Source organism: Myotis nattereri (genome assembly GCF_964212035.1).
Source record: "Myotis nattereri genome assembly, chromosome: 6".
Lineage (NCBI taxonomy): Eukaryota > Metazoa > Chordata > Mammalia > Chiroptera > Vespertilionidae > Myotis > Myotis nattereri.
Genome location: NC_138081.1, coordinates 70260539 through 70285815, shown reverse-complemented (window position 1 = coordinate 70285815; position 25277 = coordinate 70260539). Strand labels below are relative to the sequence as shown.

Genomic DNA, 25277 nt, shown 5'->3' with positions numbered 1-25277 from the left:
CTCTTTGCATATAGAGACATGTTCATATGAATTTAGAAAACAGTTGGAAAGAGTATACAGCAAATTGTTATGTCCATTAGCTCTGAGTTGGAATAGGATAGACCCACGGAATTCCAGTTTTCTAAATAAATGTTAAAAAGTGTTGCAATTATGAGTGCTTTTACCTTTCTAGTTTAAAAGCAAACTAAGAATATATTCCTCCTATTCTTTTCTGCTACTAATTAAATAATTTATTTTTTACTTTTAACCAGTTCCTTGGAACTTATTTTCCTGTAAAGAGCAGCTCGCTCCTCTTTGCCTCCCGTCTCCTTCTGATTGGTCCAATGTGATTTAGTAAAGAATAAGGTTTTATTTCATTTATTTGAAATTCCAATTTCATCAGTTTCTGGATCTCCGCCTATGCTCCTGTCTAAATGCAGTGATTGTTGAGTAGAGAGAATAGGTAGCGCTGGAGATACACGCATCTCTAAATGGCTGCTTGTCTAATGCACCTTCCTCCTTGCCTGCTCTAGGAGGTATGGTCTTGCTGGATTGAACTTCTTCACTATTTGGACCTGGAGACCAGCTGGCTGAACACTCTGGAAGAGCGGATGAGGAGCACAGCGGCCCTGCCGGAGAAGGAAGACGCTATCAACGAGGCCCTGGAGGTGGGCATCGGCGTCCTCTGTGGTATTTCTTGTTGTAGGGCAGTCAAATGAGCATTAAAATGAGGGACATTCTGCCTTACGCCAGCAAGGCGTTTTCTCCCTCAGCAGTTTTCAGTGTTGCCTTCTATTGCTTGAAGTGTTTGTACCGTCCTTTATATTTAGATTAATGGTGACCCACTAACTCAGTCCCCAAGTGGGTACTTGTTTGTTAATTAGTGTATTGCAGACGTCGTCAGGAAAGCACTGGAGTAATTTTCCTGCTTCTTTTTACCAGTCCCTGGACAGAAATCTGCCTTATGTTATTAGGACAATTGCTCTCTTGTTTCTTCATAAAGTTATTTTTGCTCCTAAGATATGGCAGTGACTGTTTGCAATGGCTCCTACCGTGTTATCTTCAGATGTAACAAGTTGGAGGACAGGGTGGAGAGGGACGAGTGAGAAGTGTGGGATCCTGTTCAAGGAGCTCGACTTGAATTCCTTGAGGCCAAGAAATGCACCTGATTTTTCTTTCGCGATGACTTAATAACCGTTTCTTAAATGAAATAAAATATGAAGACAATAGATCTGCTTTTAAAAAAAAAGGCTAGGAAGAGGATAGATATGCTTTTGAAATTGTAGGGACATGTGATAATTTAGTGGGTGACTGGATTGAAGGTCAGAAGTAAGTCAAAGGTGGTACCTGAATCCCAGGAGCTGGATGCTCTGCTGGAGAAAAGATGTCACTTCTCAGATAAAGGAGCAGAGTGAGAGGTGAAGAGCATGAAAACAATGAAAAGCTTAATTTAAAAATGAATGTTTTCCTAACATGAGAATTAAAACATGTGCATTCTAGAAATATGGAAGATGGAGAAAAGTATAAAACAAACTCTAAGATAAATACTTTTAAACATTTTGGCAAATTTCTTCCTACTTATTATTAATATTTTTTTGTTAATCTTCACCTGAGGATATTTTTTTCATTGCTTTTCAGAGAGAATGGAAGGAAGGAAGGGGGGTGGGGAGAAAGAGAGAGAGAGAAAGAAACATCAATGTGAGAGAGACTCATCGACTGGTTGCCTGTTGCACAAGCCCCAGGGGAGGGGGGGCGGGGAGTGAACCCGCAACCCAGGTAGGTGCCCTGACCAGGAATTGAACTGCAACCCTTTGATGCCCAAACTGACCTCTAACCACTGAGAGGCACTGGCCAGGGTTCTAATTATTGTTAATTATTGTTAATTATTGTTATTACTTTTTAACACACACACTGGAAGGGAGTACATTATAGTAATTGGATCAAAGACTTTGAAATCATAAGGAGTCAGGTTGGAATCTTAGCTCTTCTTTTTACCATATGTATGTAGGCAAAGTACTTAAGCTTTCTGAACTTCAGTTTTCCCGTCTGTAATATGAAATAATAAAATTTAACTCCAAGGTTACTTAGATTTATGTACATATAAAGTGTGTATACAAAATAGTACCTAGCTTTCTATATATGTTACAGAAAACTGAGTACCTATTTTTTGTAACATAATCAACAGTTTGAGATAATTTTGCTTTATAGTATTGTGTTCTGATTTGAAACTTTGTATCACACCATGACCATTTCCCCATGTAATTAATAATTACTAAAATTATTTTATGATGTTGTATTGTCATATGTCATCTTTCATGCTTTGTCAATTTTATGTATTGTTTAATACCATGATGGATATTTTTGAAAATTAATTATTCCTAGTCTTTTTCTTGGGTAGAAAATTAAATTAGTTGTTTAAAAAACAGACACTTTTGGATCCTTGGTACATTTTACCTCAGTAAGTGCATTGTTTCTCCCCTCCCATCCCTGTCCAGTCTCTAGAATCTGTTTTGCGACATCCAGCGGATAATCGCACCCAGATTCGGGAACTTGGCCAGACCCTGATCGATGGAGGGATCCTCGATGACATAATCAGTGAGAAACTGGAGGCTTTCAACAGTCGATACGAAGAATTGAGTCACCTGGTAAGAACTGGGACGTGCATGAGTGCAGACTAGGTGTTTGTGAGATGGAGCTGACTTCAAGAACTTGTACCAAGGGAAAAGTTGGTAGCCAACATTACGGGGGTGTTGTGGGCTTTGGAATACTAGCTGAGGAAGAGTAAACCCAGCTCTACAGGCCGGCAAAACTTGATGATTAAAAAAATCTATCTTTGAGATGGTTTCTGTTGATGAACTATTTCATTTCCTTTGAGTTATATTGTAGCTGTATATAAGAATAACTCATATTGTCCTAGTAAATACTAGGCCGGCTGAATTTGACATAAGCTGTTGTGATAAAATGCCAAGCTGTCTTAGATGCATATCCAGAATGAATTGCAACGTGCATGCTCGTATCAGTAAGTAGAGAAAGGAGACTGCTCTTCCCTAGGGGGGTTAGATGGATATTAGTGCCTTCAAATCCATATTAAATAATAACTGTTGATGCTGAGCTCTGGAAAAGAATCAAGCTTGATTCAAAAGTGTAGCAAGTAGTGGTTTACACACACGTGCATGGAATTTGTTTCAGACTTTGGAAAAAGCTTTATATGTTCACTCTACTGATAGATGTTTGTTATATTTTATATCCTTGTTGATAGGCTAATTGCTGGTTTCTGAAAAACCTTAAACTCATAATAAGTGGCAAATTCTTTGTTTAATATATTATGTCGGACCTTTACATTTTTATATATTGTCATTGTATGTAGAAAGAAGTAAAAATGAGTAACTCACTGCAAGATATATAAGATACCAGAAGGACCTTTTCATTGTTATCATTGCTAGTTATTTATTCGTACTGCTCACCAAAGTCTTGAACTAGAGCCTGCATTTCTTTTCTTGGTGATCAGATCATAGGGTTTTCTTATATTCAGCTATTTATGTTTGTGCTGAGAGACTAATGATTCAGTTTTATCCCCTGTGTAGGCAGAGAGTAAGCAGATTTCTTTGGAAAAACAACTCCACGTCCTGCGGGAAACTGATCACATGCTTCAAGTTTTGCAGGAGAGCTTACGAGAGCTGGACAAGCAGCTCACAACCTACCTGACAGACAGGGTAGACGCCCTCCAAGTTCCGCAGGAAGCTCAGGTACTGCCATGGATCTGAGGTGTTTGAGTTGTCAGAAGAGCAAGTGTAATTGCCTCCCCACCTGCAAGAGAACCAGCCCCTCCTGCCATCCCAAACCAGCAGTCAGTGAGAAAGGGTGACCTTGCTTTTGGGACAGCATGTGGGTTTTGGAGTTCTCTTGGCCTTTCTGTGAAACCCTGGTAAACGATAGCTTTCTTAGCTACGAAACTGGGAAAATTCCTTTTTTATAAATAAGCAGTGAACATTAGAAATGACAAATGCAAAGACCATAGTTTGTGCACAACATACAGCAGTCCGCGTTTTTATTATTATACTGTGAACTTACTGAAACTTGAACAGGGCTCTGCATATTCTTATGTAATATATGATTATATGAAACTTAAAAAAATACAATCTTCCCCCTTTCTAATCTCTTTGTAGAAAATGCAAGCAGAGATCTCTGCCCATGAGCTAACGCTGGAGGAGTTGAGAAGAAATGCGCGCTCTCAGCCTCCAACCTCCCCGGAAGGCAGGACTGCCAGAGGAGGAAGTCAGATGGATGTCCTGCAGGTGAGAGGGGGAGCGGTGTGTTGGCAGTGATTACTTGGATGCCTTTGGTCTTCTTTTTGATGTGAACAGTGAGCTGAGTGACACATTGCAGGTGCATTGCATCCCAGGCAGAGCTGCAGGAACAGATTATTGCATGCGTGGAAGATATCGAATGTGATTCTATAGTTGAATTGAGAAGAGATAGCAAGCTAGGTCTAGAAGTTAGCTTGAAAAGTCTTCCCCCTAATGCAGAGTCCCCATCAGTTCTGTGTGGCTAATTCACCGGGCACCACTCAGTTCTTGGTGGTGTGTGTGAGATTGACTTTCACTATGAGCTCATGAAAAATACTCTGAGTTCTAGGTTCCTGACTGTAGTTTTCAGATAGGTGAGAAACTTAGTGACATTTTAATTTCAGCGAGGCCAGCTTAGCCTTTTATTATATCTAAGACTGACACACTGAATATCAAGTGATGTATGATCCTGGGTAACCTCGCTGAGTTCCTTTACGGAATGCTTTTATTGGTGCTTTATTTTTATAGCTTTTTAGCAGCATGTGTTATACTAATACCGTCTGTTGAGAGAGATTATCATTCTGATGTGAATTGCTTATTATTTTCATTTCTTCAAACAGAGGAAACTTCGAGAGGTATCCACCAAGTTCCAGCTTTTCCAGAAGCCTGCGAACTTCGAACAGCGCATGCTTGACTGCAAGCGTGTGCTGGATGGTGTGAAAGCAGAACTGCATGTGCTGGATGTGAAGGACGTGGACCCTGATGTCATCCAGACCCACCTGGACAAGTGTATGGTGAGGGCGCTGGTGGTTAATGGGCCCCCTGGGGTTCCAGCAGCAAATATGGCTTCATCTAGTATAATGTACATGGTTTGCTCAATATTTATTTGTCTCCAGTGTGCTAACAATAGGGGTTAATGATGAAAAACAGTTTATAAAATAAGAAGTGTGGTATTTTCCTCCAAAGACATTAGGAGAGATAGGAGAGATAGGAGGGAGTAAAATCAATTATTACAGTGTCATGAAATTAAAAAAATGAGAAAAGGCATAAATATACATATATATATATAAATAAACATAATTAAAAAACAAAGGAAACACTCATAATCACAGTATGATGTTAGAAAAGGTTTTGGCAGAATATGACTAATAAACTAACCTTTAAAGGATAAATTTGAGGTAGCCAGAAGAACCATACTTAGAATGGATGTTAGGAATATTACCATGTAAAAAAATGATTCTTAAGGATACTTAAACTTTAAATTTTAATTTATAAAGTCTAAATCTAAAATATGAAAGAAGAAATTATACTTAGAACAGATGTCAGGGATATTATTACAGAAAAAATCATTCTCTAGGAAAATTAATTTTAAATCAAAGTTTAAACCTAAGATCTGAAAAAAAATATTTAGAAGGCCTTAATGCTGTTGCAGTCTTGAATTTTAAAATTCAATTGCTTATACATTTTAAAATGTGGCTAAGCATACACACTCTTAGAAATAGTGTTCTGCTTGAGAAGAATCATGAAGAAGCTGAAGATGACACTTGTTAGGACAAAAGTTTGGGATGAGTTCTTTGTGCTTATCAAAACTGTAATCTCCACATGTCTGTTATATACCAAAGGTTGTTTGATTACTCAGAAGCTGAAATAGGTGGAAGAAGGAATAAATAGGATACATTTCTGCGTGTGTGTGTGTGTGTGCACGTGTGCACACACTTATATATGTAAATATTTACTGAGATAATAGAGGTCAGCAAAGCAAGCACCATTCTTGACTGTGTGTAACTTGGCCCAGTGGTCTGTTATGTGACAGAGCCACCTGAGATGTTTCAGGTCAGGATCACGATGAGTGGAGACAAGAGAACCTGCACAGAATAGTTTAAGGTAACTAAGATGAAGACAGCTCTGAATTTGACTTGATGACTAAAATTTCTCAAAGTCATATTCATCTTGACGTGTTGAGTTGTCATATATCTTTTCATTACATAAGTAATATGTACCGATGTAGTAGACTTGGTACTTCAGAATTGAAAGGAAAAAAAATAAGAATGCTAATACTTCCAAATTCCAATAGGCAGAAATATAGTCAGAATTGGCTTTTTTTCTAATGATAGCATTTAGGACTTTTAAAGTCATAATTTTAAAAATGATAGACATTCCAATTTTTAGTCCTGATATTTTCACATTTTATGTTGGAAAAATGTTCATAAACTTTTAGAATACATATCTGAGTGGTTTTTTTTAAACAAGTATAAATGCCATTTGTTTGTTTTCTTCTGATTTAAAAAAGTTATTGCAAACTTGATGACATTTTACTCATCCTTTGAATCCAAATCGGGGAAAGATAAAGCCCTTTGATCTCCGTAGTAAAATCCTAGCTGTCAATCTGGATAAGCCGTGTTCTGAAATGGGTTACTGGGTTTTCACTGTGATGTGTGCTATTTGTCTTGTTTTCTTTTTAAGAAACTCTATAAAACTCTAAGTGAAGTCAAGCTTGAAGTGGAGACAGTAATCAAAACAGGAAGGCACATTGTTCAGAAGCAGCAAACCGACAACCCTAAGGGGCTGGACGAGCAGCTGACTTCTCTGAAGGTGCTCTACAATGACCTGGGTGCCCAGGTGAGGACAGCAGTGCACCACCACCTCTCTCGTCTCTCTCGTCTCTCTGTCTCTCTGTTTCTCTCTGTGTGTGTCTCTCTCTCTCTTTTGTGCACTTTAAAATTTTACTTTTGGGAGAATGCATGTTTAAATTTTATGGTATTAATAATGTTTTCAGTGATTCCAAGAATTTTTATTAATTTTTAAATGTTTGTGCTAATATTGCAGTTATTACTAGTTGTATTTATTGAAACTTATTTTTAATATTTAATCCAGATTCACTTTATATTTTCAATGACTATTGACATTTCAAAAGTAAACTTTAAAAATAATAGTCCCCGTTTAAACTCAGGTTATTGGTTTATACCAATAATAGCATTTAGGATTTTTAAAATCATAATTTTAAACATTGAATTTAAATTGATATTTAAATTGAATAGTCTACTGAAAGTGTTCAAACATCAGGGTTCTAATAAATATTATGTGACAAGAAGGTCACATTGATCTAGCAGGACTTAAAATCCTTTCAGGAAACAGCTATAATTTGAGCATTTTAGTAAATCGGTGGGGGAGTTTTGGGTCATTTACTGACTGGATCCAATAGGCTGAGTGTCTTCTCTCACTGAGAATCTCAGTCTTGAAACCAGGGAAGTAAGAAAAAAAAAGTGTGGAACTGAAAACTTGGCAATATTAAAAGGCTGTGTTAGATTGTATTTTAGATCCTTCTTGAGTTATTAAATAGTAACTGAGTTTCTACAAGAGCCCAGAGAAAACCAGCTAAACTGTTATCACTTTCAAACAAGTGAAAATGGGAAGTTCATATATTTCCTGGGTGTTCACTTCGGCAAGATTGGGTTGTTGATTTTGATACATTTTGATGCACTGTACCACTGGATCACATTTCTCAGCACATCATTTTGGTATTACACAGCTGAAGTTATTTTTGAAGCATTATATTTATTTATTGACTGGGCAATTTATGCGTGGGAATGGTGTTGCTGGTTTTTACACCAGTTCCCTAATTCAGGCTTCTGGTTCAGACCAGGCTTAATCCAATGACTGTGTCACTTTGGTCATAGTCCTATTACAGAGGTGGTTGTGGGTTTTATTGCATAACGTGTATGATTTCTTAACACCATTTGTGAGATGTATCAAAAGCCTGGTAAATGTTAATTCAGTTCATTTTGCTTTTTTTTTAAGAAAAAAATAATAAAGGGCTTTATTGCATAATCATTTACTGTATTTTTCATTAAGTGGGTAATTGTAAAACATGATTGTGAAAATCATGCTATTTCCCCTCAAATTGCTAGAATATAATGTTTTTTTAAACAGAGTCCTTCATTGAGATGATTCTAAGCATCTTCTGTTCAAAATAGTAAAAGATACTACTTACCGATCCCTTAACTTTGTTGCAAGGATTGGGCCAAGTCCTTTGTGTATATATTTTTCTCCTTTAAAACTCATAACAACCTTTGAGGCTCATACCTCTATCAAGGTCCCTTAGCTCTGCTAAGATGAAAACCCAGGGTTGCCTGACACTTAACCACGACTGTCTAGTGTCCCCTTGCAGAAATACAAGAGTAACTCTTGGTGCTAGAGATAAAGGTTGTATATCTCTTGGGGTTCAATCCGAGTCAGTTTGGATCCTCAGCTGTTATCCATGCTTAGTCCTCTCTCGCTTCCCTCTTTTCAGGTGACGGAGGGAAAACAGGACCTGGAAAGAGCTTCCCATCTGGCCCGGAAAATGAAGAAAGAGGCTGCTTCTCTCTCGGAGTGGCTTTCGGTGACTGAAACGGAACTGGTACAGAAATCCAACTCGGAAGGTTTGCTTGGAGACTTGGATACAGAGATTTCCTGGGCTAAAGTGAGTCACAGTTCAGGGGGACCACCAATATCACACCAGCGTGACCTGTGGCATTTTTGTTCAGGGCAATCTGGGTGGATGTTCTTTTTCTCCATTTTATATTAAATATAGCCTTTCCCTTTTTCCATTACTTTTTCTACTTCTCTGTCCTAAGAAAAACAATAAGAATATTTTTAAAACAACTATTCCAAGAAGCTACTTTTGTCTTGATTCCAAAAATGTTGAACTCTGATCTGTCATCAAAAGGCCTTCAGAGGCGTTCTGTTTATGTGTCACTTGAAAATATGATAGTTACACTTTCAAAGTTGGTGATAAGTTGGTGATTTCTTTTTGAGCATTCATTCCTCACACAGTGTTGTGCTGAATTTATTTGTTAATTCTTCTACAATAACTTTTGTGCCAGTTACTAGTTTTTCTATTGCAAACTGATGTAAAGAGCACAGAGACAGAATTTTCAAAAGAATCAATGAAAGATCCAAGAGTTTTCTTTGGCTCTTTAGTTACGTTGCTATTATAGAGATTAGAGAGTGGATTTTCCAGTTCTCTTTTGAAGTGGACAAAGAAGGAATGGAATACAAAACTGTTTTGTTTTACCAAGGCATTTTATTTTCCCAAATTTATTTTCTAAGAAAGAGGCATGTATTCTAGAGATAAGTCCTGAAAATAATGATCAATACTGTGACAAAAATTTCTATAAAGTCACAAGATCCTCCGTTATGGCTGCCTACACTCATGCTGGCCTGTGGGAAGTGAAGAGGATGTGATTATAGATCATAGGGGGTGATGCAACTCTTTAATTTGAATGCTCTGTGAAGAGAACAGTTGAATGAAAGTCAAGATATTAGGCACTAGAGAGAGTGTTCTCAGTTTAGAAAATAGCTGATGAAAAGCATAATTATGCCATGGGCTGTGTGAAGTGAAAAAAAAAAATATGCAGGCAATGAAGAATGTTGGCATTTATAGGTGTATTGTGGGTGAATGGGAAGCAAAGGCACCAAACTTCATTTTTGTTAAGTTTAGCCTTTTCAAGGAAATATTACCTTCTTTGTACAATACATTTTGAAAGCCCTTGCTTTCTTATTAGTAACATAAGTTATATAAGCTAAGTGAATGACATTTTTATAGTGTAAAAAAAAAGAGGGGAGCAAAAATCATCTATAATGAAAGAATACCGTTATCTTTTCAGCTTTTTACAGGCACATATAGACATGCACAGGCACAGCATGTGTTTGAAAAGAATTCTTTTACATTTAGTGTTTCATGACTTTCTTTAAAAAAACAAACACCTTATATCTTTAACATTTTTCTTTACCTACATGTTGTATCACATATTGGAGACAGGCCTAATATTTAATTGCATAATTTATTTTTGATTGTTCCATTTCTCTACTCATGTCCATTTGATTTATTACCAGTTTTCACGATTATGAAAAATGCTATGCCCTGTCTGGTGTGATCAATGGTTAGAGCATCGGCCTGTGCACTGAAGGGTCGCAGGTTCGATACCCAGGCAAAGGTACATACCTGGATTGCAGGTTCAATTCCCACCACAGTTGGGGCACATGCAGGAGGCAACCAATCAATGTGTGTCTCTCACATGGATGTTTCTCTCTCTCTCTCTCTCTCTTTCTCTCTCTCTCTCTCCCCCTCCCTCCCACCCTCCCTCCCTCCTTGCCACTTTCTCTAAAAAGCAATGGAAAAAAGTATCCTCGGGTGATGATTAACAAAAAATAAAGACATGCTGTGATGAATATACTTGTAGCTAAATCATAACATGTATTCATATTTTTTTTCTGAGGATAAATTCTTAGACCTAAAAATGTTGAGTCTAGGGATATATCCATTTTAAAGTCTTAGACAAATTATCAAATTGTCCTTCAGAAATTGTACCTACCAGCTCCATGTGAGAATTCCTACTTGCTTGTTTTAACCACAACTTTGACAGTGGTAGGCAGAGATCATATTTTGGTTAGTTAATTAGAACATTTTCCATCAGTTTATAGGCCATTTGTAGTTCTTTTTTTAAAAAATTGCCTTTTATTGTAATTCTGACCATTTTTCTTTCACCTGTTAGGTCTTTTGATTTAGAGCACTTTATCTATTAAATTATTAATGTTTTGTATGTTGTCTATTATTGCAAAAATTTTTTTGCTACTGTAGTTCCCTTCCTGTTCTGTATATATTTTAAAAATACTGTTGTTATATATTTTTAAATAATAAAATCATCTTTTTCTTCATTATTTATGCCATAGTGCTTAGAAAGTTCAACTCTGCTCCAAGGTTATGTAATTATTTACTTACATTTTCTTGTAGCTCTTTTATAGTTTCATCTTTTTATCTTTAATGCTTTAATCCTTCTGGAATTTATTTTGGTGTATATGATGAGGTAAGGCTCTAACCTTTTTCCAAGTAGTTAACCAGTTATGTCAGCACTATCTACTAGTAATTATCCCTTCCCCACTGATTTGACATGCTAACTTCATCTATTACTTTTGGCTGTTGATTTTCTTTGTTTACTGATTTACTGAAATTTTTTTTAGCTGTTTAACTATATGGCTTTATAATATGTTTGAATATACACTTAAGAGATTCCCTGTTTTTAATGTTCCTTTTTTTGTATACACTCATATAAACTTTAGAAGTGTTAGTCTCAAATTCTTAAAATATATATTTTGTTAGAAATTTTTATTTGAATTGCCTTAAATTTATAGATTTGTTTCGAGAGGATTTGACATCATTGTTATATTGTCACATGGCATGTCTCATTTCCCACCAAATTTTTAAAATCCCTTTATAATGCTTTGGTTATTTTCTTCATAGACACACACACACACACACACACACACACACACACACACGTTAATTTATACTTATTTATTTTACATACTTTAAAAAGCATGCCTTTTCTCTTTTTTATTAATTGCTTATAGCTGGTACATATAACATTTTTGCATATTTAATCTTTATTCATTCATCTTTGTACAGATATAAGTTCAATTAATTTTTCAGATTAAGATTGTAAAAATAAGCTTGTTTTTTCTGTAACTACTCACTCTTAAATTTTCATTTAGTCTTATTTTGGATTTGAAATAATGATGATGGCATATACAAGTCATGAATTCACAGCACATTTTCTTCACTAGAGTAAATCGAATGAAACATCAATATGTAACATGAACATCCATTTTTTCAAAGTTGTGTTTTCAGATTTAAGAAACATGCATATTTACAATATTTTAATATATTTGCACTTAAGAATTAAAGTTATTTTCAATGCAAAATTTAAATAGCATTTTTATTCCTGAACTTAGTGTTTTCATTCCATGGCTTCAATGTCATTATCTTAGATGTGGTCATTTTCTTTACAATAAAATCTGTCACCATAGATAGCATGTGTACTGTTTCAACTTAATTACTCATAGTTAATTCTTTCTTCTAGTTCTTAAAGACTACACTAGTCAGTCAGTACATGCTCACTGAAGGAATGCAGAAAGTCTTAACTTCAGGAAGCATGGCTGTGGGTATCCTATTTCCACCCCCCCCCCCCCCCCCCCTCTGCTGGAGAAGGACACTTGAGAGAACCATTTCAGTTCCTTTAAAAATATCACTAATTGACATGGCCAAGTAATTGTTCAAACCTTGACTCACTGGTAACTATAGCTGGTAAAGCAGAACTACCCCAGAACTCAGAATTCTAAAACTCATCATGAATGCATCTCCTTGGTTCCTACAGGAGACAATGGAGTACTGTAGTTACTTGCAAGGACTGCATTCTATAACTAAATGGCCTAAAATATAATTTCTTGTAAAAGCATTACAAAAGTATTTCATCTTAAGTAAACCATAAGAACTAGAACATCTAAGTTTTGGTCTTACAATTGTCATAATACTCTGGATAGTATAATGACAAAGTATAATGTACAAAGATGAATGAATTTTTATTCACATATAAATTCAATTAATTTTTCAGATTAAGATTGTAAAAGATAATCTTACAAAAATTTGAAATTTTTATGCTTTCCAAAATATGATTTAATGATGTGAGATTAAATATAGACTCGTGCTCCTTTAAAGAATTTGTTTTAATGTTGGTTTAAAAAGATGCCAACAGCAGTAGGTTAGATATGCACATGTCACTTTATGATTGAAAGAACATTGTAGTTTTAATTTTGGAGTCCAATATTCTCTCTATAACTCTCTGACTATACACCTTACCTATTGAATTTTATGAACGTGAGAATTAAGTTGTCATTATACTATCCATAGTATTATGACAACTGTAAGACCAAAACTTAGATGTTCTAGTTCTTATGGTTTACTTAAGATGAAATACTTTTGTAATGCTTTTACAAGAAATTACATGTTAGGCCATTTAGTTATAGGATGCAGTCCTTGCAAGTAACTTTAGTACTCCATTGTCTCCTGTAGGAACCAAGGAGATGCATTCATGATGAGTTTTAGAATTCTGAGTTCTGGGGTAGTTCTGCTTTACCAGCTATAGTTACAGAAAGTGAAATTGATTGTTTACACCCGGAGTTATGATGAAGATAAATTAGTATTTGTGTATGATACATGGAATTTATACTTAAAATAAATAAATGACCTTTTTTTTTCATACCTGAATTTAATACATTTCCTGTTATGTGCATAAGTAAACATTTCAATTTTTGTTAGCATCTTAAGAACTCTCACATGTTAGTAAGTTATAAAGTTTTGTAAACCTTTGGCAGTTGTAAACTTTCTAGGGAGTATGTGAAAGAAAAGTTTTCTGTTTCTTTTAAAGGAAGGTTGTATGAACTTTTACCATGTTCTGAAAGATCAAATGGGTTTTGGTATTTTTATTTTCTAGAATGTTCTGAAGGATCTGGAAAAGAGAAAAGCTGATTTAAATACCATCACAGAGAGCAGTGCTGCCCTTCAGAACTTGGTCGAGGGCAGCGAGCCTGTTTTAGAAGAGAGGCTGTGTGTCCTCAACGCTGGCTGGAGCAGAGTGCGCACCTGGACTGAGGATTGGTGCAATACCTTAATGGTATGTTTTGGGAAAAGTTAATGATGAAATCTTCTCTCCTTTAATTCTTTAAAAATGACTACAACTTTGATTAGAATTCCAAATTCTATTTTCTCTGTGTCACAATAATGTTTTGCTTGTGAATTAATTTCATTAGATTACATTTTATTTGTTTCTTTAAAAAGACAATAGCTAGAAAGAGTTTGAAATATTTCTATTAGATAATAGCCATTTGTGATATACATGGAAGTATATACTTTAATATCTTAGTAAATGTACTTATTTGTTACATTTTAATGATTTATTATTATATTTAATTATCGTAAGCTATATATTATTAATAATCCTATATAGTAAAAGGGTAATATGCAAATTGACTGAACGGTGGAACAACCGGTCACTATGATGCGCAATGACCACAAGGTGGGCGCCACTCAGCCACAAGCTGGGCCGATGGCGGTGGTGGGAGCGCCCGAGGGCTCCTGGACTGCTAAAGGGCACAGGCCGGGCTGAGGCGTTTCCCCAACCCCCCACCCCCATTCACAAATGTCTCGCATTGGGCCTCTAATTTCTAATAATAGTGTACTAGTTAAGAGCATAGGCTCTGGCATCTGATGGCCTAAGTAAAAACTTTGACTAGTTGGGTGACATTGGTCAAGGTACTTAAATGCTCTCTAAGTCTTAGTTTTCTCATATGTAAAATGGGCATTATTATTATTTCTACCTCATACACCTCGTACAGTTTTTATGATGATTATATGACATAAAGCATGTAGTGCTCTTATCTAACTATGCCTAAAATAACCAATTTTAGATTTTAGTATGATGATTATGATTATGATAATTGTTTAGTGTTATATGTTGTTAGTCTTTGGTTATACCACTACACTATTAATTACTTCATGGATATAGTTACCATCTAATGTTCCTCTTCTATTACCAATAAATATTATTAGTAGAAATTAGTATTTTGTTCTGACATATCATATATAGGACTATTCCAAATTTCAGAGAATTACTAGGTAATGGATAGAGACAAAATAAATTATTGTGTGTTTGAGCATTTATTTAAATCAGTTAGAATGTGTAGAGCATTGAAGGTCATGAGCTTACATTGTGATCTGTGAGATTCAAGTCCAGAGTTTACCCATAATTTATTATCTGCTTTAATTTTCCTATGTAAAAATGGGAATAAAAGAACATACTAAAAAAGTATCAAATGTGAAATTCTTGGGTAATAGAATATGTTCACTAAATTATATATATCTTTATCCACATTCTCATAACCCTTACTTCTGTATTTTTCAGTCTGTACCTTGCAATTTTCTTTTCAAGTAGTGTCTTCCTAGTCTGGTTAGAATATTGATTTACCTGCTTTACTGGGGCAAATAAGTCTGGTGCTTATCAATTCTTCTTTCTTAAAATGCAGAACACTGCCAAAACATTTCTCATGTCATTACTAGTTCTCATTTTATTTTTCAACTGTTTTTCTATGTTTTAGATTAATAATTTGTTTCCTTGTCATCTAAACACTTTTTATAAATTTATTAGTTTCATTTATCCTATAAACAGTTTCTAAAAGTTAATTTTATCTATGTCTCCACCCCCCCTTTTTTTAAAAAAATTTTATTTTCTTGTTTAAAGTATTACAAATATGATAATCAAATTTAAACAAATATGATCAAGGAGGCAAATGAGAGTAGTACTTATGTCTCCTTTCTTCCCCCCATTGACCTTCCCCCGGCCTCTCCCCCCCCCCCCCCCACGGCACATGCCCTTACCCCACCCCTCCAGTGTCTTGTGTCCATTGATTATGCTTATATGCATGCATATAAGTCCTTCGATTAATCTCTTACCCCCCCCAACACACCCCAGCCTCCCTGCTGTAATTTGATAGTCTGTTCGATGCTTCTCTGCCTCTGTATCTATCTTTTTGATCATTAGGTTATAATGTTCTTTATTATCTATAAATTAGTGAGTTCATGTGGTATTTTCCACCCCTTTTTGATCAAGTTCTAAATTCTCACTTTAGTGCCAGCAATTTTGCCAGTTTATTCAGCTTAATCAGTTTGATTTTGTTTTTGGATTTATTTGCTCGATCACATTTTATATCCTGCTTCAGGAAATAGTACTGAGTGAGGTCTGTGCCAGATGTGATATTAAGTGCTGATGACACCGCAATGAAAAGACACAGGACCTGCCCTCTATGATGTTAGTCTATTGAACAGCAGACGCTTATTCATTCCATATTTTAATCATTCTTTTATGTTATTACTTTCTTAAATGAGTTTTAAACAGATATGATCAAGGAGGCAAATGAGATTATTTGCAATGTAAGAATGAAGAATAAGGGAGGCAAATAAAATGAGATTGAAAAGGAAACTTTCAGTAAGGTGGAAACCCTTTAAATTCAGCATATAACGAGCTCTTTGAAGGCTTTTTAAAGCTCTTTGAAGATTATCATGTTAAATATTTCATATGGTTGTATCAACACTTTATTATTTCCCTTCCAGAGCCATCAGAATCAGCTGGAGCTATTTGACGGAAATGTTGCTCATATAAGTACCTGGCTTTATCAAGCTGAAGCCCTATTGGATGAGATTGAAAAAAAACCAGCAAGTAAACAGGAAGAAATTGTGAAGGTAGCAAAAGAGGAGCAGTCATACTTCTGGGGGTGGAAGGTTTTGCTGTAGGCTTTCTCTTGTGGAATGTGCCAAGTTGCCTGTGCACACATTCTCCCATTCATCAATGTGTATTTTTGGTGGGAGGACCTGAAGTCTTGAATGAGTCTTAATATATGAACAGCTCTTACGCAAGTTGATTGTATTAAAATCTCTTCTTAGGAATCCCAGACATTTATTTAAACTGCCTTTAATACTGAGTTAATGTCGCACCCATGTTTGGTTTTGATTTTCCCTACGTGATAATGTGTGTTTTCTTACAATTAGCGTTTACTATCTGAGCTGGATGATGTCAGACTGCAAGTTGAGGATGTTCGCGATCAAGCCGTTGTTTTGATGAATGCTCGTGGAGGCTCATCCAGGGAACTTGTAGAACCCAAATTAGCTGAACTGAATAGAAACTTTGAAAAGGTGTCTCAACACATCGAAAGTGCCAACGTGAGTAATGATATTTTTATATAAGGCTATTTTTCATATAATTATGCATCTAAATTATAGATAACTATGTGGTACAAGTAAATAATTTTAAAAGTAAATTTTTAAAAGTAAGTTTGTCTTTGAATGGAGCATTTGTCCTTGAGAAATATGGCCTTTCGCTGAAGTTTGGCTGTCCCACTCCAAGGGCACGTCTACTGGCGAAAGGTAACAGGAGGCTTTCTGTGGGACATACCTGTACTAGGTGGTGGCCTTTCTCTCGGTCTGTGGCCATGACAGGGATGGCTTTTGGATCATGGCACTGTTTCCTACTGTGCTCACATGTGGTCTCAGAATCCTCCAAACAGCATTCGAGGCAGCCACAGCCATTTGCACACTACTTCACATCCCTTGCTATGACGTTGGAGAAAATGGGTAATTCAGAGAAGCTCAAATTGGTAAAATCATTGCTGTAAATGAGTGAAATTAAAGTCAATTCAAATAAATGCTGATTCCTTTTCTGACATTCCATCCCTCTGATTAATGACAGAAAGTCAAGTGAAGAATATCTTTTTAAAGAATAATTTCCCTTCCACAGCTGCTAATTGGCCAGGAACCAGTATCATACCAGTCTCTGGTCACCACTGAAGCACTTGAAGCTGATGTGCCTTTCTCTGACTTGGAAAAATTAGAAAGTGACATAGAATATATGTTAAAAGTTGTGGAAAAGCCCTTGGAATCCAGTAATGAAGATGAAAAGGTTGGTTCAGAATTTTTCAAACTATGATGTTCTTCTTTTTATTCTCTGCTAATTATAGTTTTACACCAATATTGTTTACCCAGATATCTGCCAAACATGATAGAACAGTCCAAAAATGATTTTCTGATGTGTCAATATAATTGATTTATGCAATGCTTAAAAAAATAGACATCACACTTTCTGACTAAAAATAATGTCATCTTAATGCTAAACTAGCTAGCATTCTTTGTTTTAACATCAAATATGAAATATTTTAAGAAAAACATGATGTTTTGTTGTATATAATTTAAAAGAACATATCTTGAGTTATATTTTGTAGGTTAGTTTTCCTCTTTGGGAACTGATGGTAAGTGACCCTCTATGCATTTTTTTTTTGAGTAAATTTTTTCTTTCTAAACATTCAGATGGATGAGGAAAGAGCCCAAATTGAGGACGTTCTTCAAAGAGGAGAACAAATGTTACATCAACCTATGGAGGATAATAAAAAAGAAAAGATCCGTTTGCAGTTATTACTTTTGCACACAAGATACAACAAAACGAAGGTATTGTCATGGGGAGTGTCTGTCCCACTGAAATAACTCAGCCCTTGTCATTCAGATGTTTGATGTTGCATTCATGGACACCTCAAAACACACCTTCTCCTTTCTGGTGTGCATTGCTAAACATGTTTATACTTTTAGGTGGGGCAAGAGTCAAAGAAAATAGGAACATAAAACCTTATTATTGGGCATCTCTGTTGGATTTCTGATAATGTACTAAATCTTAAAAGGAACCTTTTTCTTTTAGAGTAGATTCCTCCTTTGAATTCATAGTTCATATGGAGAGGCCTGACCATGTCAAAAAAATTTCTAGTTTACAAATAACCAAATTTGTGAAGTTGATAAACTATGCTTTATATTCTAGAAAAGCTTCACTACCAGCTCCCTTTCCAGTGGCCACATACCCAGCCACATTGTAAATGTGCTGGTGTTCCCCAGAGGCCTGTTCTTGTTGCAAGTAAATGCAGAACTCTAGGTTAAACATCTTGTTATTGACTCCATGATTTTAGCCTTGAGTTTCGGTTTCATTTAGGAATTGTAACCATTTTCAGGGTCACTAACTCAGTGAACATGTATTTGTGATCATTTTACTATAATTTTCAATTTACAGAGGATGAAGTTCAAATAGGGGTACAGTGAAACTATGAAACTATCTTAATTCATGAGTAGATGAACTGTGGCTATTTGCAAGTAGTAGCCAGCATTTATTAAATTGTACCCATCTACGTGTAAAATACTTCAATTCCTTAAAGACTAGTGAGTGGACCATCCCCTTTGTTATTTTGAAAGTTCTGATTAGAGGACACAGAAAATAGAATTATTAGGGCAGATAAATAGTCCACTCAGTTTAGCTTAGTTTTGTCTGAGGACCTATTATTGTCTTATGTAGGCTATTCATGTTCTGTAATATTGTTCTCCAAGGTTAAGATTATATATTGAATTACCTGTATGTTATTTTACATTGAATTTCTTGTTATGTTATAAATACATATTTAACTTAGTTACATTTTTTTTAAAATATATATTTTATTGATTTTTACAGAGAAGAAGGGAGAGGGATAGAGAGCCAGAAACATCGATGAGAGAGATCGATCAGCTGCCTCCTGCACGCCCCCCATTGGGGATGTGCCCGCAACCAAGATACATGCCCTTGACCGGAATCGAACCTGGGACCCCTCAGTCCGCAGGCCGACGCTCTATCCACTGAGCCAAACCGGTTCGGCAAACTTAGTTACATTTTTAACAGTAAGGCCCTGAGGTCTTTAATATAATTGTGAGATTTTAAAAATGGCTGAAATAATAATGGTATTAAAATGTTTTATTTCATATGGAAGTTTATGATTTGCAGCATATTCTTCTGTCCTCAGTAACTCTGGAAAGAACCTGTTATGCTTTCCTGTTTGCTAATTGAGTTTAGGTGGCATTGGTCTTAAAGTGAAACATTTCTGTTTAAGAGTAGGCTGCAAACAAAAATTAGAATAGAGATTGTTAAGGGTTTATATAGCAAAGCAGGGCAAAAATATAAAAAATCAAAATATAGTTTTAAAAAATTTGGTTCTGAGTATTGTACTTCTCTGCAAAATAGTCTTGTGCTTTTTTCAATTCATTGTGGGGATATTTTAAGAGATGTACATTATTATTTTTAATGATTTTACAGGAAATTCCTATTCAACAGAGGAGAACAAGCCAACTAGCTTCCGGAATTAAATCATCACTTCTCCCTCCAGATTATTTGGTTGAAATTAACAAGGTTTTACTTTCTATGGATGATGCTGAGTTATCACTTAATACTCCAGAGCTAAGCACTGCTGTGTATGAAGACTTCTCTTTTCAGGAAGATGCTCTGAAGGTAAATCTCCAGGCAGGGCATTGGAATAGCTGCAGTTAATGTAGAAATAATGCAAGGAATTTGTCATTGTGCCTACCTAGATGATCTGTAGCTTTTAAAACTTAGGCCAAGGAATTAATAATGTGTATGAATAATAAACCTTTCTATATTCACCAAGGAAATATTCTAAAAATTTATTTTTTAAAAGTAGATACGGATTGTTAGTATGCAGTTACTTCTTTCCATCATCAGAGATGTTTTTTAATCAAACACCTGCACAAAACATATTGCTTTCTTATAAACTGGACTGCCAGTTGGATATGAAATGTCAGCATTAATCTTGCCACCTATAATGATTTAACATTGACCAATGGTTGGGGTATGGGATGGCATGTTGATTGTAAGTTAATTAGGGATCTAGAAGTTTTCAGTTAACTCACAACACTATTAAATATCATTAAGGCTTGTTTATATAATCTGATTATACTTATACTAGAGGCCCAGTGCACGAAATCGTGCACTTAGATGGATTACCTCAGCCCAGCCTGCTCCCTCTCGCAGTTTGGGAGCCCTTGGACATCCTTAGTGCTGCTTCAAAGGTGGGAGAGGCTCCTGCCACCGCCGCTGCACTTGCCAGTCTTGAGCCTGGCTCAGGGCTTCTGGCTGAGTAGCACTCCCCCTTGGGAGCGCACTGACCACCAGGGCAGCTCCTGCATTGAGCATCTGCCCCCTGGTGGCCAGTGTGCATTATAGTGACCGGTCATTCCACTGTTTGGTCTATTTGCATATTAGCCTTTTATTATATAGGCTATAAGGTCACAATAAAATTGCTGATAGATTTGATGGCTTTGATTGACAGTTCATTTCTGTCATTTAAACTAGCATTATTATATATATGAAAATATTAATGATTTTAACTTCAAACTCTTCATTACCTTTATAGAATATTATTGAATTTTTTCAATATCTGGACAAATGCCACATGGAACATCTGTTAGGATTTTTTTCTCACCATTGGGATATCATGTAGTGTTCCTAACACTTTGGTCAATACAGAGTATTTTTTTTTTTTTAAGTTTCCAGTTTTAATTAGCAGAAATTATATCTCATTATCTATTAAATAAGTATTATACCATATACATTTTCATCTGTGATTTCATTCTTTTTATCTCTTTGCTGGATTTTGTGACTGTTTTGGCAATATATTTGTAGAATATCAAAGACCAACTGGACAAACTTGGAGAGCAGATCGCAGTCATTCACGAGGAACAACCAGATGTTATCCTCGAAGCTTCTGTACCTGAAGTCATTCAGATCCGGGATACACTGACTCAACTGGATGCGAAATGGGACAGAATTAATAGAATGTACAATGATCGTAAAGGGTATGTATAAATTAAGTTAAAATTTAATTTAAAAAAAACCCGATAAGCTCATGAGCCATGACAAAGGTCACATTACATTAAGATTAACGAGAGTATGTTTCACATCCCTGGAAGAGGCCCTGTTTAATAAATTGTGATGAGTGTAGTTCCTTAAAGAAAGAGGAAAGATATTACATACAGGCGATCATTTGCAACAAAATATCTTAATAATTAAAGGAAGCACCTTTAATTTTTAATATCTAAATAGTGTCCATTTTCTTTAAAATAATTTAAGAGTTTTCATTAATGTTCACTTTCCCAACATATTGATGATTAATGTGAGTGAGAGACAGGTACAGATAATTGGAATCCATATATAACCACAAACTCTTTAAAAATAACCTGTTAAATAAAATGATTCTAGGTTTTGACCAGGCCTATTAATAGATGGAAATAAAAAAAATGAGAAGATTTTTGGCAGTAACTGTGTATGTAGTAGAAAGGCAGATAGGCAAGTAAGATGTGAAATAGCCCAATATAAAGGACCATGTAAGAGAAAGTTAACACAGAAAAATACACTGGAAAACTTTAGAGCCACAGACACAAAAATTAAGCATCATGGTCTTCATCGTTTTTGTTTTGTTTTGTTGTAGCCTACATAGTCTATGTACTTATATAATCCTTGAGAAGATAACTTTCAGTGGCCTTTTGGTATATTTCTTTGTATGGATTTTTAAATTCAGCTGTATACATTTAGAGAATATTGTTTTAAGTATCGCTTTATGCATACTTCAATTTAATTACACTTGTTTATTAGATAAAGATTAAATTCTTCAAAGTAATAACATCTTAAGGCTCAGTGTTGCATTATGAGATTGGTTATTATACTCCTGCCAATAGTATATGTGAAAGTTAACTGAACCCTTGTTAACAATGAAAGGTTGGTTGTTGTTTTTTAAGACCTTTACCAATTGTATAGTGAAGATTTCATCTCAATAGATTTTCACTTCTTTATCAGCGACATTTCAGTATCCTTACACAGATTTATTGGCCCCAGTGTTACTTCTTCTGTCAATTGTTAGGTCATGTCTTTGCTCATTTTTCTATTATGGGATTACTATTTACTGATTTGTAAGAGCTTTTTTCTACATTAAGGGTATTACCTATTCATATTTCTTGTTTATTGCTTAGTCCCAACTTTTCATATGCCATCTAATTTTGTTAACGGTATTTTTTTGATGTATAGGTTTAATTTTATATAATTATATTTTATGAGTCTTTTTCCTTTGTGATTTTGGTTTGTTTATATGCATGCAAATTACTTTTTGTGTGATATTAGTTAAATATTTATGTATCATTTAAAAACAATTTTGTTTGATTTAAAATTAACATTTAATAACTAAGCCACCTGAATTTTGTTTTAAATATGTTTTGTGTTAAGGCTGTAGTGGGTGGTTCTATATACTGACTCTTCAGTATCAAGCCTAGAGACCCAGGTAGGCAATGGTAACATTGTCAGAGACCAGGAACTTAGGTGACGAATGTTTTGGGGGAAAGATATCAATGCCAGTTAAAATATTAGAGAAAGCAAACTTGTATGTTTCTAGATTAAGACTTGGACTTTGCGTCCTTTGACTCTCTGGGAGTCCATAGACCTTCACAATTCCATACTGCCTCCCATATGAACTGACCGTATTCAGAAAGGAGGCGATGACTTAGGGAATCCTAGTTGAACATCTCTCTCTCTCTCTCTCTCTCTCTCTCTCTCTCTCTCTCTTTCTCTCATTTAATCTATGGCTATACTGCTTAGATTTATTTGGTTTACTGTTTATATTCTCAGAGTCTTTAGATATTTGGAGCAGCCTTTCTAGCAACATTTTCTCTTTATTTATTGCAACATCCCCAAAGTTGAAATTTGTGGTTGTTATTTAGTGACTGCACATTTTTACCAAAGGCGATAAAGATTGTTTTAATATTTTCTCATAGTATTTTGTTTGAAGTGCTTAATTTTGTCATGCCCAATAGAATGTTGCTTCCCTGTGGGCACTTAACAAATATTAACTATATTTTCAAAATGATGTTCATGGGAGAAGGAAAAATAAACATTTTTTTAGAGTTAGAGATGTCAGGGATCATTTTATTATTTTTTAAAATGGTAATATCTTTTTATTATAGAAAGTAAAATTTTATTAATATTAAAAAATCTCAGAGGTATCTTCTAAGCTTTCTCAGCACCACTTATGGAAATGAAAAGGCAAAAGGAAAGTGTTTAGAATCTGACTGCAGTAAAACTTAAACTTTTTCATACTTATTTTATATGTTCCAAATACGACTAGCACTGGACTTTGACTTTATCTTATTTCTAAAGGAGAGAGGATTAAATGGGCAACTCAGTAGTACTTTGTCTCATTGCCTAACCTGGGCTTTGCAGGCACTTCCATACTGTACTGTGGATTAGTCATTGCACAGAGGGTGTTAGTCTGCTAGAGCTACCTTAATAAGACCACAGGTTGGGTGGCTTACTCAACATACATTTATTATCTCTCAGTTCTGGAGGCTGTAACTCCAAGATCAAGGTTCCAGCAGGGTTAGTTGTGTTGAGGCCTCTCTTACTGGCTTGCAGATGGCCACCTTCTCCCTGTGTCCTTCATCGCCTTTTCTCTCTGCTCTCTCAGACACAAAAAGAGATCTGTGGTGTCTCTTCCTCTTCTTATTAGGACACCAGTTGTGTGGGATTAGGGCCCCACCCTTATGACCTCATTTTAAAAGTTACCTCCCTGAAGGCCCTATCTCTAAAAAGTCACTTTGGGGGTTAGGGCTTCAACACATGAGTTTTGGGGTCACAATACAGTCCATCACACAGAGAATAAGGGAGGGAAAGGAAATGTAGAAGTGTTTTGGCATTTTGTTCTTCCTGAGAAGTAAAACACCATAATTTTTTCCAAAGAGAATAGAGTAATGAATCATATTTGACATTTCATGGTATTTGAAATGTTAAGTGTTTAAAGTTGGGTGGGTTAACTGCCTGTAGCTAATCCATCTTGATTTTCCAAGCTGGAGAAGGCTGTCTTTTCAGTTAATAAGCTGCCTAGTATGTGGGTGTATGTGTGCAGGCATGTGTGTGAGAGAAAGGGGGGTAGGATGGTGCTTGTGCTGATTTCTTGGTACAATACATGTTTCTCTAAAAGGAATCATTAACTGTAATCCATTATGAAAACTGATCCTAGAGCAGTGAGCTGTGAATTTGCTGATTTTGGAGCATTCTGTTTAAATGAGATTTGAATTTGTTTAGAAAAATTGCTTCAAAGCAGTTCTGGAAAGTTTGGAAACCTATTTTATGTTAATTTTTGTCCTCTAGTTATTTTGACAGGGCTATGGAAGAATGGAGACAGTTCCACTGTGACCTTAATGACCTCACCCAGTGGACAACTGAAGCTGAAGAGTTACTGGCTGACACCTTGGCTCCAGATGGTGGCCTGGACCTAGAGAAAGCCAGGGCCCACCAGCAGGTGAGTGCTCTCCATCACAGGATGCAGATCTGCTAAGAAGGTGCCATATTCCTTTTTGTTTTTTTAATTTCAGAGAGGAAGGGAGAGGGAGAGAGAGATAGAAACATCAATGATGTGAGAGAATCATTGATCAGCTGCCTCCTGCATGCCCCCCACTGGGGATTTGAGCACGAGACCCTGGCATGCGCCGTGTTCAGAAATCATCGAACCGTGACCTCCTGGTTCATAGGTCGATGCTGAACCACTGAGCCACGCCGGATAGGCAGTATTCTTTTAGTATGTGGCATTTAAGATGTATTTCGAAAGTTAGAGCTAAATATATGAATTTTTAGGTGCATTACAACCTATAATTTTTGTTCCACATCTAGTTTTTTGGTCATAAAGGCTTAAGAAACATTATTTACATTTTTAATTAGAATTTTAATGAAATTTAATTAAAAATACTCT

General features: G+C 35.6%; 1 protein-coding gene across 1 annotated transcript in view; it reads left to right on the top strand.

Annotated features, from left to right (window-relative positions):
* Positions 1–25277, top strand: part of UTRN (utrophin) — a 445898-nt gene that overhangs the window by 170594 nt on the left and 250027 nt on the right. Inside the window, exons 29-43 of the mRNA XM_081094315.1 lie at positions 513–647; positions 2475–2624; positions 3564–3725; positions 4146–4274; positions 4886–5059; positions 6729–6884; positions 8557–8727; positions 13577–13756; positions 16249–16377; positions 16684–16854; positions 17429–17590; positions 17995–18132; positions 19787–19978; positions 21170–21342; positions 24680–24830. Coding sequence (XP_080950441.1) covers positions 513–647; positions 2475–2624; positions 3564–3725; positions 4146–4274; positions 4886–5059; positions 6729–6884; positions 8557–8727; positions 13577–13756; positions 16249–16377; positions 16684–16854; positions 17429–17590; positions 17995–18132; positions 19787–19978; positions 21170–21342; positions 24680–24830 — 2373 coding nt within the window. The remainder of the gene's footprint in view (positions 1–512; positions 648–2474; positions 2625–3563; positions 3726–4145; positions 4275–4885; positions 5060–6728; positions 6885–8556; positions 8728–13576; positions 13757–16248; positions 16378–16683; positions 16855–17428; positions 17591–17994; positions 18133–19786; positions 19979–21169; positions 21343–24679; positions 24831–25277) is intronic.